This window comes from Pimephales promelas, chromosome 15 (assembly GCF_988280905.1).
Source record: "Pimephales promelas chromosome 15, fPimPro1.hap1.1, whole genome shotgun sequence".
Classification (NCBI taxonomy): Eukaryota; Metazoa; Chordata; class Actinopteri; order Cypriniformes; family Leuciscidae; genus Pimephales; species Pimephales promelas.
Window position 1 is genome coordinate 30,873,176 of NC_142783.1, and position 12,567 is coordinate 30,885,742.

The window sequence follows — 12,567 nt, forward strand, 5'->3', positions numbered from 1 at the left end:
AAAACCTGACGTAAATTATTGTAGTTTCACGTAAGCAGTAACTATAGAAACCGAAAAAAAAAAAAAAAAAAAAGTAACTATAGAAACCGGACTTGTTTATGACGTTTAATCTGTAACTTTAACGAGTCCCGATTTAAATGTTTTAATAAAATGCTGGACCTCACTTCTAACTTAAACTCTCTCGGATTTGAGGCTGGACTCAGTGAAGTTGAGAAAGAATTGCTTTTTCTGCGCAGTCGATCTGCTGGGCTGACCGTAAGTGGATGTGCGCATGCTGTATTCGTCTGTGAACTTTTCAGATTGTTAAGGTAAGAGTGGTCGAGCAATGTTGTTTATCTCATGAATAATATCCATATAGACGGCTTTTTTGTTTACTTATTATTACTGTCGTCGACTGTCATGTACGTTTTCCCACAGAAAGAAACTGAACGCTGAGAATGGCAGCAATGTAAACACACATCTGTCTGTTGGCATACTGGGTGGAGGTCACGTGGGCAAACAGCTGGCAAAGCTTTTACTACATTCATCCAACCTCAAGCCATCCGACATCAACATCTCAACTAAAACACCTGTGACCTTAGTAGGTTAGTGAGTATAGATGTACAGTGTGGTCCATACAGTCATTTTGATGGAGGGAAACGATACTTTTTTTTTGTTTCTTTCAACATTATTTTGTTCTTCAGACATTGCTCTGAGTATCAGCTGCATTGTAAAATGACCCACATTTGTTTTTTAACCGCTGAAATGTGTACAGTTTAACTATTTACTCACACATAAATGGGTGTGTGTCAGTGTGTACATTTATATAATATGTTTAATATAATGATAATATATATACAAACACTGACACATATATTAACGTTATATAAACAAAAAACATCATGTTAGATGCAATTAAGCGCGATTAATTGGATAAATGCAGCCATGGTCAGAATAAGAGGCTAACATTCTTATAATGACCCCAAATATGTTGCAGTCTAAATGCTCTCAGAAGCAGTTTTTTTATTAAAAGACTGTAGAAATTCATCTTGTTGCATATATTTTGTTCCCTAAATTATTAAAAGATGTCAATGAAACAAATATATACACAAATATCTTTAGTAGGAATTCTTTTATTTTGTAATCATAGCTGCTTAACTACACATACATAAGTTCTCATAGTCCTTACAACATGGTGAGGTTGATCTGTAAACACACATGTGAAGATCCAGCGCCTGCGACCCACTGGCGTCCTCTTGTCAGGGTGATTATTGATGCAGTCAGGAGCAGTTTCCACTCTAATGCTTCACATGTCATAAAAACCCTCTCAAGCCTGGTTGTCATTAAGATTAAAATCAGTTCGGTTTTACATCTGACAATTGAATTGTGTGGGACTGGTGCGCCCTAATTGATTTCATTAAGATCTACTGGTGGTTAATTTGGTCTTTTCTTTCATTGATCCACAGGGGAGATTTCAAACATTGGTGTTGAGTGTTACTTTGACAACATTAGACTGGTTAAATGGGCAGACATGCTCTTCCTCTGTGTGTTGCCCTCTCATCTTCCTCAAGTATGCTCAGACATTCGCTGCCATCTGTCTTCAGACTGTCTTGTGTACAGTTTCACCTCAGCAGTGCCATTGAACAGGTACTTCAGATTATAAGCTTTATTTTGAATAAAATCGGCAGTCATTTATTACGGAATAAGTTAAATTTCCTGTTTGTTGATTGAATCTCAGTCAGATTTTGGTTGTAGAGTGCAGCAGTCGGTTCCCGATGTAAAAACTCTTTCTGTTGAAGCTGTCAGCCTGAATTATTTTAACTTAGTTTTAAAATAATCATGTTGGACCAGCTGAATTCCTGGTGAAAAACTACATTACCCATGATGCTGTACAGAAAATGACATCAATCAGAGAGTTGAAAGAAGATCACTTTAGCTCCGCCCACTCCCATGAAGCACTGCGAATGACGTCCATCTCTCTACGCTCTCAAAATACTGAAATGTTTGTGTATGCATATTTTGCAATAAACTTAAAATATATTGTTTTTATACATATAATCAAAATTCGTAAATAGATTTATATTTCCCCACAGTTTTTAATTCTATCATGCTGTTCGCAATGCTTCATGGGATTGTAGTTCTATTTCCCTCACTAAAGCTGTTAAGTACATATTTTTGTACCTTTCTCTTTTTGTCCAATTTTTTTGCTTCATATATATTAAAGTTTGGATTGTTGAGATTCACCTCGTAGCTGATTGGCTTGGTTTATGGCTTATAACTCTTTAACAAAGACTCTTTTAAAATCCCTATAAACGAATGGAAAAGATGCTTCCGGAACCTGAAAAAGGGAGAGGGAACTGTTGCACTCTATACTTCCAGAACTTAGGTTTTGAGTGAAAACTTACAATAAAACATTTCTGTTAGCTCAAAATGTAAATGTTAATTTATTGAACTTCAAATGTAGCCACACTATTGTCACACAATTGTTAAGCTTCAGCTTATCATCTTCTCAAATCTTTTTTTTTTTTTCAGGCTTGCAATGCTTCTTGAACACAGTTTTATTATTAAACCTCAGTATGAGTTTGTGGCTTGTGATGATGTCACTACAATTTGGCTCCTCCACAATCAAGTTTCCGCAGCTTTAAAGGACAAGGAAGTGCTTTCGGCATCACTTCCTCTTTCGATGAATGGTGTGTAGAAACTATGGGAGTATCCTTGATAATACATTTGTATTTCCCCTTTAAAACGTTTATACACATCTGTCATTTTTACAGACATTAATAATATATGAAGACATTTTTATAATTGTTATAAATATTAACATATTTAGATGAACCAGTCAAAAATCTGTCACATTTAAAAATATAAAATAGTAATATCCAAGTATATATGTTTTTAAAAAATTATTAATAAATAAATGCATTTCTTTTAAACATTATATTTATTAATGAGAATGCATCATACGAAGCTCATCAAATGAGATGAGCATTCTCACGAACATTTATTTTCACAAAATTACAATATTGATAAAAATAAGAAATGTTTCTAGAATGATTTCTAAAGGATCATGTGACACTGAAGACTGGAGTAATGATGCTGTAAATTCAGCTTTCCATCACAGGAATAAATTAAAATAAAAAAAATATATAATAAAATTAAAAAAATAGTTATTTTAAATTGTAATAACATTTCACAATATTACTGTTTTTACTGTATTTTTAATCAAATAAATGCATCCTTGGTGAGCGCTGACTTGGTGACTTGTTTCAGTGTAATTATACATTTAAGTACTCACAATATTAATTTAATTACATGTGCAAGTTACTAATTTAATTATGCATGGTTTACTGTTAATTCTGTAGTAGTAAATGTAACATATGTGACATGTCTTTTTATTTCCCTTCAAAATATGTCTGTGTCCATCTGTCATGTGAAGTCAACACAATGTGGTTCTGGTATATAAGAGTCCATTAAGTAAACGTTGAGTGTTTGCTGAAGGTGGCCTGTTCCTGGATCAGAGATGGGTATCAGCTCTGCTCTACGGTCTCCTCAACATGTGCTCGGCTGCCAAACTGGGCTCCGGAAAGACTCTTCTCCTGCTAAATGGGCTGTTTGAGACCGCTGTTTCAACAAACACATTTACTTATCACAGTTTTGTAAATTCGCCCTGTGCATCTGATCCCAATAAACCCGATGAGTGAGTAAAGCTTTTTTTTTATTCTGTGTTATTTTAGTTTAATTAGTTTGTACACTTTTAACTTGCATGCTAACTTCAGTTATTTTATTATGTGTTTTATCATTTTATTCGTTGTTGTTTTTTATTTTTTTATATTGCTATTTAGGTTTGATTTATTTTTATTCAAGTTTTAGTTTAATAATAGTTTTTATTCATTATCAGTTAATAAGTTTAGTGCTTCAACTAATTTCAGTTCATTCCCAAGGCAACATTTCTAATATTCATTTAGTTTAATAATAACCCTTTTCCATAGAAGTTGATTCATATTCATATAACCAAGTTTTATCATTTTGTTCATAACATGTCATCTCTGTTGTTTTACAGGCTTTTTCCGTGGATCAATTTGGTTGACGCACAAACTAAAGACACTCCATTGACTGATTTGGTGTTGAGAAATGAAGCTTTGCGAGACTGCATTTCAGTCATGTACTACAATGTATTTTCAAACCTAGCATAAGGATAGGACGTCATTTTGTTCACTGAGACAAATCAATTCAATTATGCGACATTTTAGTTTCATTGTGTACATTTCTGTGTTCATGTTCAATCTGTTGTGTGCATATGTTTGTAAGTCTCTAAAATAAGTGCTAATTAAACTCAGGGGAGAAGTTAGTATGTCAGCTCAGCTGAATCCCTGCTGCATTACTGCTAAATTTCTGTTTTACACACAAGGACAAATTTTCAAGTACATTTTAATGTGCCAAGATTACTAGAACAATAATAATATGCAACCAAAGATTAAAAAAAATTGTAGAGTGATTCAAAGGTACACTATGTAACTTTTTTGTTCAAAATTAACTAAATTTAAATAAAGCAATACATCATCAGTCATTCTTTCAAAACATGTTGTTTTTTTCACGGGAAGCCTGTTATAAGTTTATATTTTAGACCTGTCGATATGTTTTCTCCGGCTACTTTGACGTTTGTATGGTGTGGTTAGTTGTCACACTGATAGAAAGGTTGACATTGAGCCACTAAATTTCGAACCTCTGGGGAATCACCCGTTTTAAACAAACGTCAAACAAAGGAGAGTCTGCTGGCAACAAAAAAATTATAATAAAAAAGATTGTGACAGAGGTTGTAATAAAACAAGCATCAACATTGGCTTGGCTTTTCAGAGATGGCGAGGACTGAGGGATTTGAAATGTGGCAAAGCGACATGGAGATGGTGTTTTTATTACTCAACAGGTGTTTTATAGGGTTTACAGGTCAACTCTAAAGACTGGTCTTAATTAAAGGGTTAGTTCACCCAAAAATGAAAATTAAGTCATTAATTACTCACCCCCATGCTGTTCCAACCCCGTAAGACCTTCGTTCATCTTCGGGACACAAATAAAGATATTTTTGATTGAATCTGAGGGCTGGATCACTCTTCCATTGGCTTCCTAAGGGACTGGCTCTTGACGGCCCATAAAGTCATTAAAGAAAAGGTTTAAATATTCCATGTGCCTACAGCGGCTCAATTATAAGTTTATCAAGCGACGAGAATACTTTTTGTGCGAAAAAAAACATAAATAACGACTTTATTCCACTATTCCATTACTTCCTTATGGGCGCATGCGCGAGAACTGAGACGAGGACGTTCTCATTCGTCTACTTCTTGTTACCGGCTGCTCACCGCTTAGGAGTTTTACCGCCCCCTACCGTATAAGATGATGTGCTGATATAGCTGGAAGCGCAAAACTTTCTGTTTACAAGCAGAGGAAGATGCGCGCTGTACATACGCTTTTTTATTTGCGTATTTCCCACACTATAAGGTGCACTTAAAAGCCTTTAATCTTCTCAAAAAACGACAGTGTTCCTTATAATCCGGAGCGCCTTATATATGGATCATCATTTTATACGGTAGGGGGGGGAAAAAAACTCCTAAGCGGTGAGCAGCCGGTAACAAGAAGTAGACGAATGAGAACGTCCTCGTCTCAGTTCTCGCGCATGCGCCCATAAGGAAGTAATGGAATAGTGGAATAAAGTCGTTATTTATGTTTTTTTCGCACAAAAAGTATTCTCGTCGCTTGATAAACTTATAATTGAGCCGCTGTAGGCACATGGAATATTTAAACCTTTTCTTTAATGACTTTATGGGCCGTCAAGAGCCAGTCCCTTAGGCAGTCTATCTAGGACTGATCTAGCTCTCAGATTCAATCAAAAATATCTTTATTTGTGTTCCGAAGAAGGTCTTACGGGGTTGGAACAGCATGGGGGTGAGTAATTAATGACTTAATTTTCATTTTTGGGTGAACTAACCCTTTAAGTCTATACTGTGAAGGGTCATTTCATTATGGTTGTTGTAGCGCTGTGCTAGAATTTATTTTCAAGTGTTCAAATTATTAATGGGTAAGTCTACAGTAATGTCTTCAGTTTGAGATCTTTTCCATCTAAACTGGTTATCATATTGAACCATATTCGATATAGTCATCATGCAGAACTACAAAACTATTATTCCTCAAAATGCATGCAGTTTTGTTTTTAACCACCAGAGGGCCAAAGTTAGTGTGACAGTACGAATTATAATACAAAAGGATGACAGATTAATATATATATATTTTTTTTATAATGTCATATAGCTGTAGGAACAAGCCACGGCTTCAGCCTACACCTGTTCGGTTACCTTTTTTGTTTTGTTTGTAATGAATTTGACGTATATATATTCTGTTTTATGTTTAGTAACCGAATAAACCTTTATTTATTCAAATATAAGCATGGGTACTGTAGTGCTAAATATCAGCTTGGCTGTTATTATGTGTGGCAGTACAGCTGAACCAGTTATGCTGGGATTCAGCACTGCAGCACTCTGTGATATTAAGTTAATTACGATTAAGTTAAATTAATAGTAAAATATGCAGACAAAAATAATTTTTAACCTTTCTTTTCCGCCAATGATAATTGTCAATTTGTATATAAATGTGTGTGTGTGTGTGTGTGTGTGTGTGTGTGTGTGTGTGTGTGTGTGTGTGTGTGTGTGTGTGTGTGTGTGAATAAATATATATACATAATGTATGCACAAATATATATATTTAACTATACTAACTATATTTATATAGGTTATTGTATTTATTAAAAACAGAAATCGTTTAACATTATAAATATATTCACTCACTGTCACATTTAATCAATGTAATGCATCCTTGCTTAATAAAAGTAAATTCTTAATTTTTTTTAAAATTTCCTAACAAACGTAGCTTTTTATGCACTGGTTATAGTATTTTTTTTTTCAAAGGACTTTTATTATATATTTGTCTGTGTCTGGCAGCCATCCAGAAAGACTTGTCTCCTCTGCCTTCACACACAAGTACGTATTTACAAATTAACGGACTTCCTGGGCGTTAAACGTTATTTGTCAACTTCAAGCACTGGTCAAGCAAGCAACACTGTTGCTTCTACAGCATCACAGGGTCGCCGTAGGTAAGAGCATGAACATATATTAGGAAACAATAACACTGTACGTGTAAGTTTACCACTTACGGTGGGTTTGATTTGAATGTAAATGCGGTTTATGCAGTTTTTTTTGTCTTCTGCTGAGATTGATGCGAATTACACTTCAGTTTCGCGACGTGTCAAAACTGTTGCTGTGATTCGTATAAATGTCAACTATTGACGAGTACGCACAAAATGTTGTTAATCTGTCACTTATTTTGACAGATGTATTGCTAAAAACCCAATTTTATTTGTTCTTGTAGATTTTGTTTCATTTTTTAAATGAAGTTCATTGAAAGACAGTTCGTCAACTGAAAACTCTTACCTGACTCAGGTGAGTTTTTATTGAGTATTGTGATGATTGTGATGATTTATGTAGCTATGTCGTGTTTTTTTGTGCGTAGAGATGGAGAAACTAGAGACATCAGAGCTTCAATCTAGACTCTCATCCCTGTCTGTTTCTTCTTTCCCTGGTATAACGTCAAAAAACTGTGAAACAAACCCTTTAAACAGGTTTGTGCATGTTTATATGAGTTTTTAAAAAAAAAAATATTTTTAGGGTTCAAGGGTATTTAAACCTCATCCTTCCCACTGTCATTTTGAAGACTTCAAAGCACAGACCTTTCCCAGGCAGTAATCCAACCGGACAACCGAAGCAAAATGGACGATAACAGCAATAACAAAGAATCTCCACAGTCTACTGAGGTATATTGCATTCATTCAAGCCAGTCCGGTGTATAACTAAGTGAGCTTTAGTGCTCTTCTTGTACAGTATGTATGATTGTATGTGTTGTGTTGTTGTCAATAGGAGCCCAGCGCATCTCTGGGGAAGGCAGAAGCGAGTGACACACAGGAGAGCAGTACATCACACTCCGGGGAGAAAAAAGGTTAGCACATCCCCTATTAGAGAGGTGAAGATAAGCACTGAAAACTTCTCATTATGTTTCATCATTGCCCCTCGAGAACGAAGCTGTGAGAAAAAAGAAAGATGTTTGTAGTGTGCTATTTATAACCTTTAAAAATAACTATGCCACACATATCATTTCTATATTCACCTTGCAATCAAAAAGGACAATTCTTTCTTTTTTTTATATAGAATTTGCAGTATTTATTATAAATGATTTATTCGTGCACATCATTATTGTTTAAAGAGGCCATATTATGCCCTTTTACTAAGTCTTAAACGAAAAGAAGCGTACATACATTTAGATGTAATTTTATATATAGTTATGTTTATTTAATATAATTTTAAAAAAGAAGCATAAACACAACAAGGGGTGTCTGTTTTATCTGTTTTTGTGACTAACGTTTCTTTAGTGTAACCATGGAGTATAAAATTCAATATAAATTCTCGGTATTGCATTGGACTCTACGATCGGCGGAAGTTATCGAGCATCCTTACACCTTCACCGGAAATACCGCTGTGCATAGAGCCCTTACTGTACTAATAATAGTATGCAAATTGGGACGCAGCAATTATTTTTACATTGTCCGTCAGTAACGCTCTGTTTAGTTCCTGTCTCTGTGAAGCTCCTCCTTTTTGAAAGCGCAATGTGCTCTGATTGGTCAGCTGGATGGGTGTATTGTCATTGGTCAACCGCTTCCAGCGTGTTTCGGAAATATCACACCCCTTACCATAAGGCTTGGCAATGTGGCAAAAACAAAAATCTAGATTTTTTTTTTTTTTGTTAATTAATTAATTTATTTATTTTTATGTTTAATTAGTCAACTACAATATGATTCAAGTAAAATTCTCTTTATTAACCATCTGGTTAAAAAAGTTCTATTCCATACCTAAAGTGATCAACATGGTGTAAATGTAAAACAAATATCTTTGCAGAAAATATGACTGAAATATGAAGGAAAATATTGTACAAACTTATCTTAAACATATTCGATATACTCAGGAATAATATTAAAAACCCATGACCTTATTGTTGCTACTCATAATAATAATAATAATTATTAGTATTATTATAAAAACAACAGTGGTGATAATAAAATTAATTAAATCGTTATTTATTTAAATTAGTTTGCCTTCATCAAATTGCAGTTGTGTACGTAGTTTATAAAAACAGTAAGCAATTTAAGGTCTTGCATTTAAGTAAATTGTTTTATAATTAAGTTGTTGGCAGGTGAACCAATGTGCAGTCATGCAGCAACTTCATTGTGGAATAGTGCAATGAAATAATTTTTTTTATTAATGTATACATTTAAATAATTCAAATGCAAAAATATTCCAAATTTTCAATTATATATACAGTTTAAATAGTTTAGTTTATTTCTTTAAAAAGTATCCAGGTAATGAGAATTTGGGCGGAAATGTGCTTAATTGTACTAAAAAGTCACAATGTAAAAAAATTGTTTGGATTTTGAGCTGATTTGAATACATGCACTACTGTGCAAATATTCCCAAGGTGTTAAAATGAAAGAATATTCATTGATTGGTCTCTTCTCTCTTTGCAGCTCTTCCTCCGATGAAACCGGCCTCCACGTGGACCTCTGTGGCAGTGAAGGAGCTGAAGACTAAGCTTCGTCAAGAGAAGGACAGCGTGGTGACGGTATATCGCGGAGACATTATGACCGTCCACGTACCCGTTGTTCCTGAGGCCAAGCGAGTGTGCTGGGAGTTTGCCACAGATGGCTATGACATTGGATTTGGGGTTTACTTCGACTGGTCACCAGTCACTAACCGAGCCATTACTGTTCACGTTAGCGAATCCAGTGACGATGAGGATGAAGATGAAGAGCTAGAAGGTGAGAGTACTTCCTGCCCTGTTTCAGTCCTATATTTGAGTCCTTAATACGGTTACATTCACACACAATACGGTTAACTCGCACCCGTAAACTTTATTCACTCACTCACAAGCTCATTCTCTGAAAACCTGTGCTGTGTGAACAGAACCGGACTGGACAACTACACTGTAAAAAAAAATATTGTTGGTTTAACTTAAAGTAAGTAACCTGGTTGCCTTAAAATTTTAAGTTGATTGAACTGGAAAAAGTGAGTTAATACAATGAAGGAGATTGATTTAATCATCAGAAACTCAAAATAATCAGTTATCTGAACTAAATAAATTATTTAAGTTGATTCGACAAAAGACAAAATGTTGTGATAATAATCTTGAAAATATATTTTTTTACAGTGTACTGACTAGTGATTTGTAGACCGGAATGCAATATTATATGCATAACTATGTGTTCAGTACTGTATAATGTCAGAGACCCGGGTTTGAATCCACTGTGAGACACCAATGACACTCAACCCCTAGTGGCTCCAGAGGCGTGCGACCTCTGACATATATAGCAATTGTAAGTCGCTTTGGATAAAAGCGTCATCTAAATGAATAAATGTAAATATTATTGTATGACATTCATAATTTATATACACTATCGTTCAAAATTTGGGGGTCAGTAAGTGTAAGGAAATTGTTTTATTTAGCAAGGATTCGTTACATTTATCATGATACATTTATCATATATTATACAGCATGTATAATAAATGTAACTATCACAGTTTTCACATAAATATTAAGCAGCACAGCATTTTTTCAACATTGACTATAATAAGAAATGTTCTTTGAGTATCCAATCAGCATTTTAGAATGATTTCTGAAGGATCATGTGACACTAATGATGCCGAAAATTCAGCTTTGCATCACAGGAATAAATTACGTTTGAAAATATATTCAAATAGAAAATAGTTATTTTAAATTGTAATAATATTACCATTTTAACTGTATTTTTAATGCAGCATCCTTGAGACTCCTAAAGATTTATTTTTACAAAACTGTACAAGGCTTAAAATAAGTAGATGCATCTAAGAAAAACTCCAGTGACGATTGTTTTGTCAAACAGGCCCTGTGGTTCCAGGAGATGTGGAGAAGGGCTCTAAATCAGTTAACAACTCGAACTTGGGAGAGATTCTGCCTGTGTACCGTCAGGACAGTCATCTGGCAGTGCAGGGCGGCAGCCACGAGTTCCCAGGAGACGGCACGTACCAGTTGAAGTTTGACAACTCGTACTCGCTGTGGCGGAATAAGACTTTGTACTACAGGGTGTACTACAGTGCCTGAGGAATCAAGTGCTTATTTAAAAACAATCATCGTATGTATTCAATTGCTGTAGAATTCTTGCTATTGTTGATTTGTGCTTTTCGTTTTATCCCAGCCCTATCATAGATCAAAAAATATATATATATATGGCTTTATGATGTTACGTGCAAGATGATATATTTCATATAAAAGGTCCATATATGTTTTATAATTGTATTGTCTGACACCACAACAGAACTGTGGCATCGCATATCAGGGACTACAGAGTAACTAATCAGGGTGGTGAACCGGGTCGACTGCTTTTCAAACAATTCCACACAATTCAGACGGTTAGAAAGTCAATGTAGGTGACTTGGCAGAAGTCACTGTTGATTCAGGTAATGATATACACGTTTTTGTTGTGTTTGTTTGGTTTCTTGCTGTTTTATGTCTAATATATATTACACAGACATGCATTGAGCAGCATCAGACACTATTTCTTACATACTGCTAATACTGAGGTTGTGTTCTCAGGCACAAAGACACCAGAGACCACAGCTAGTTAAGATGTATTTGAAACCTCATATTCATATGTTTTTACTGCAGTTGCTAACTCTACTAAAATGGCAATCTCATCAGTCATCAAATGGTTAAAGCCTGCTTGTTTTCAACTTTAAACCATTTCCTGCCACAAAAGCTCATTTGTTGCACAACTGATCCAATATTTACACGTCCCAGGCTCTCATCTGGCGTGATTAAGGGTTTGGCATTGGTCTGTATAGACACGATACAGATGGCCTGTTGAAGACGTTTTATTTACATGTATGCCTCTTTTCCAAGGTGTCTAGAAAACTGCTTCTAGTATATGTTTCATGATTCAGAGAAGTTCATTGGAAGAGCTTTTTTGCTTATATCACGTGCAATATGTCTCGACAAGCGCTGCCAGCAGGTATAGCGTTTTGTATCCTTGATGACGTCTTGATTATGAGTACCAAATCATGCTGCAAACATTTCTTTTTGTACGTTAAATTATGTGCATGTCTTAAGAGACTGTTGCGTTGTGCTGCTGAGGTGGGCTACTTTATTCTGCCAATGTGCTTTTCTGCTCGTCTACCTATTATGATATATGATATGTCTGTCATCCCTTTTCTTGTTTTTCGTTTGTTTTTTCTTTTGCTGTGTGTTGTTCACAATAAATGTTGAGATGAATTCAGTTTGCTGCCTGTTGTCCAGACTCATGGCTCCTTCCTGGTCTTCTGATAATACACTGCGCTTCCTTGTGAAAGTAGCCATAAAAAGTGGTTTTTCAGCATTAAAACTTGTATGTTGTTGAACGATTACATGCATTTCCCCTTAAACAAAGGTTAATGTACTGACTTGTCATATCACCATTAGAACGGAGTG

The 12,567-nt window shown here is 35.0% G+C and overlaps 2 protein-coding genes across 3 annotated transcripts; both read left to right on the top strand.

The window, feature by feature from the left end:
• Positions 1–57: 57 nt before the first annotated feature.
• Positions 58–4,546, top strand: noxred1 (NADP-dependent oxidoreductase domain containing 1). The gene is made up of 6 exons (XM_039653402.2): positions 58–308; positions 418–584; positions 1,446–1,626; positions 2,512–2,669; positions 3,478–3,676; positions 4,040–4,546. The coding sequence occupies exons 1-6, from the start codon at positions 151–153 to the stop codon at positions 4,170–4,172; spliced, it is 996 nt and encodes a 331-aa protein (XP_039509336.2). The 5' UTR covers positions 58–150; the 3' UTR covers positions 4,173–4,546.
• A 2,441-nt stretch (positions 4,547–6,987) lies between these two features.
• On the top strand, positions 6,988–12,376 carry tmed8 (transmembrane p24 trafficking protein 8). 2 transcript variants are annotated; one of them, XM_039653404.2, is made up of 7 exons: positions 7,062–7,117; positions 7,393–7,463; positions 7,534–7,642; positions 7,735–7,834; positions 7,938–8,016; positions 9,596–9,886; positions 10,988–12,376. In XM_039653404.2, exons 3-7 carry the CDS (start codon positions 7,536–7,538, stop codon positions 11,203–11,205), a joined length of 795 nt encoding a protein of 264 aa, XP_039509338.2. In that variant the 5' UTR covers positions 7,062–7,117; positions 7,393–7,463; positions 7,534–7,535; the 3' UTR covers positions 11,206–12,376. The 2 variants fall into 2 exon arrangements, with proteins under 2 accessions (XP_039509337.2, XP_039509338.2); XM_039653403.2 differs by lacking the exon at positions 7,393–7,463 and having other exon boundaries at positions 6,988–7,117.
• Positions 12,377–12,567: the final 191 nt, after the last annotated feature.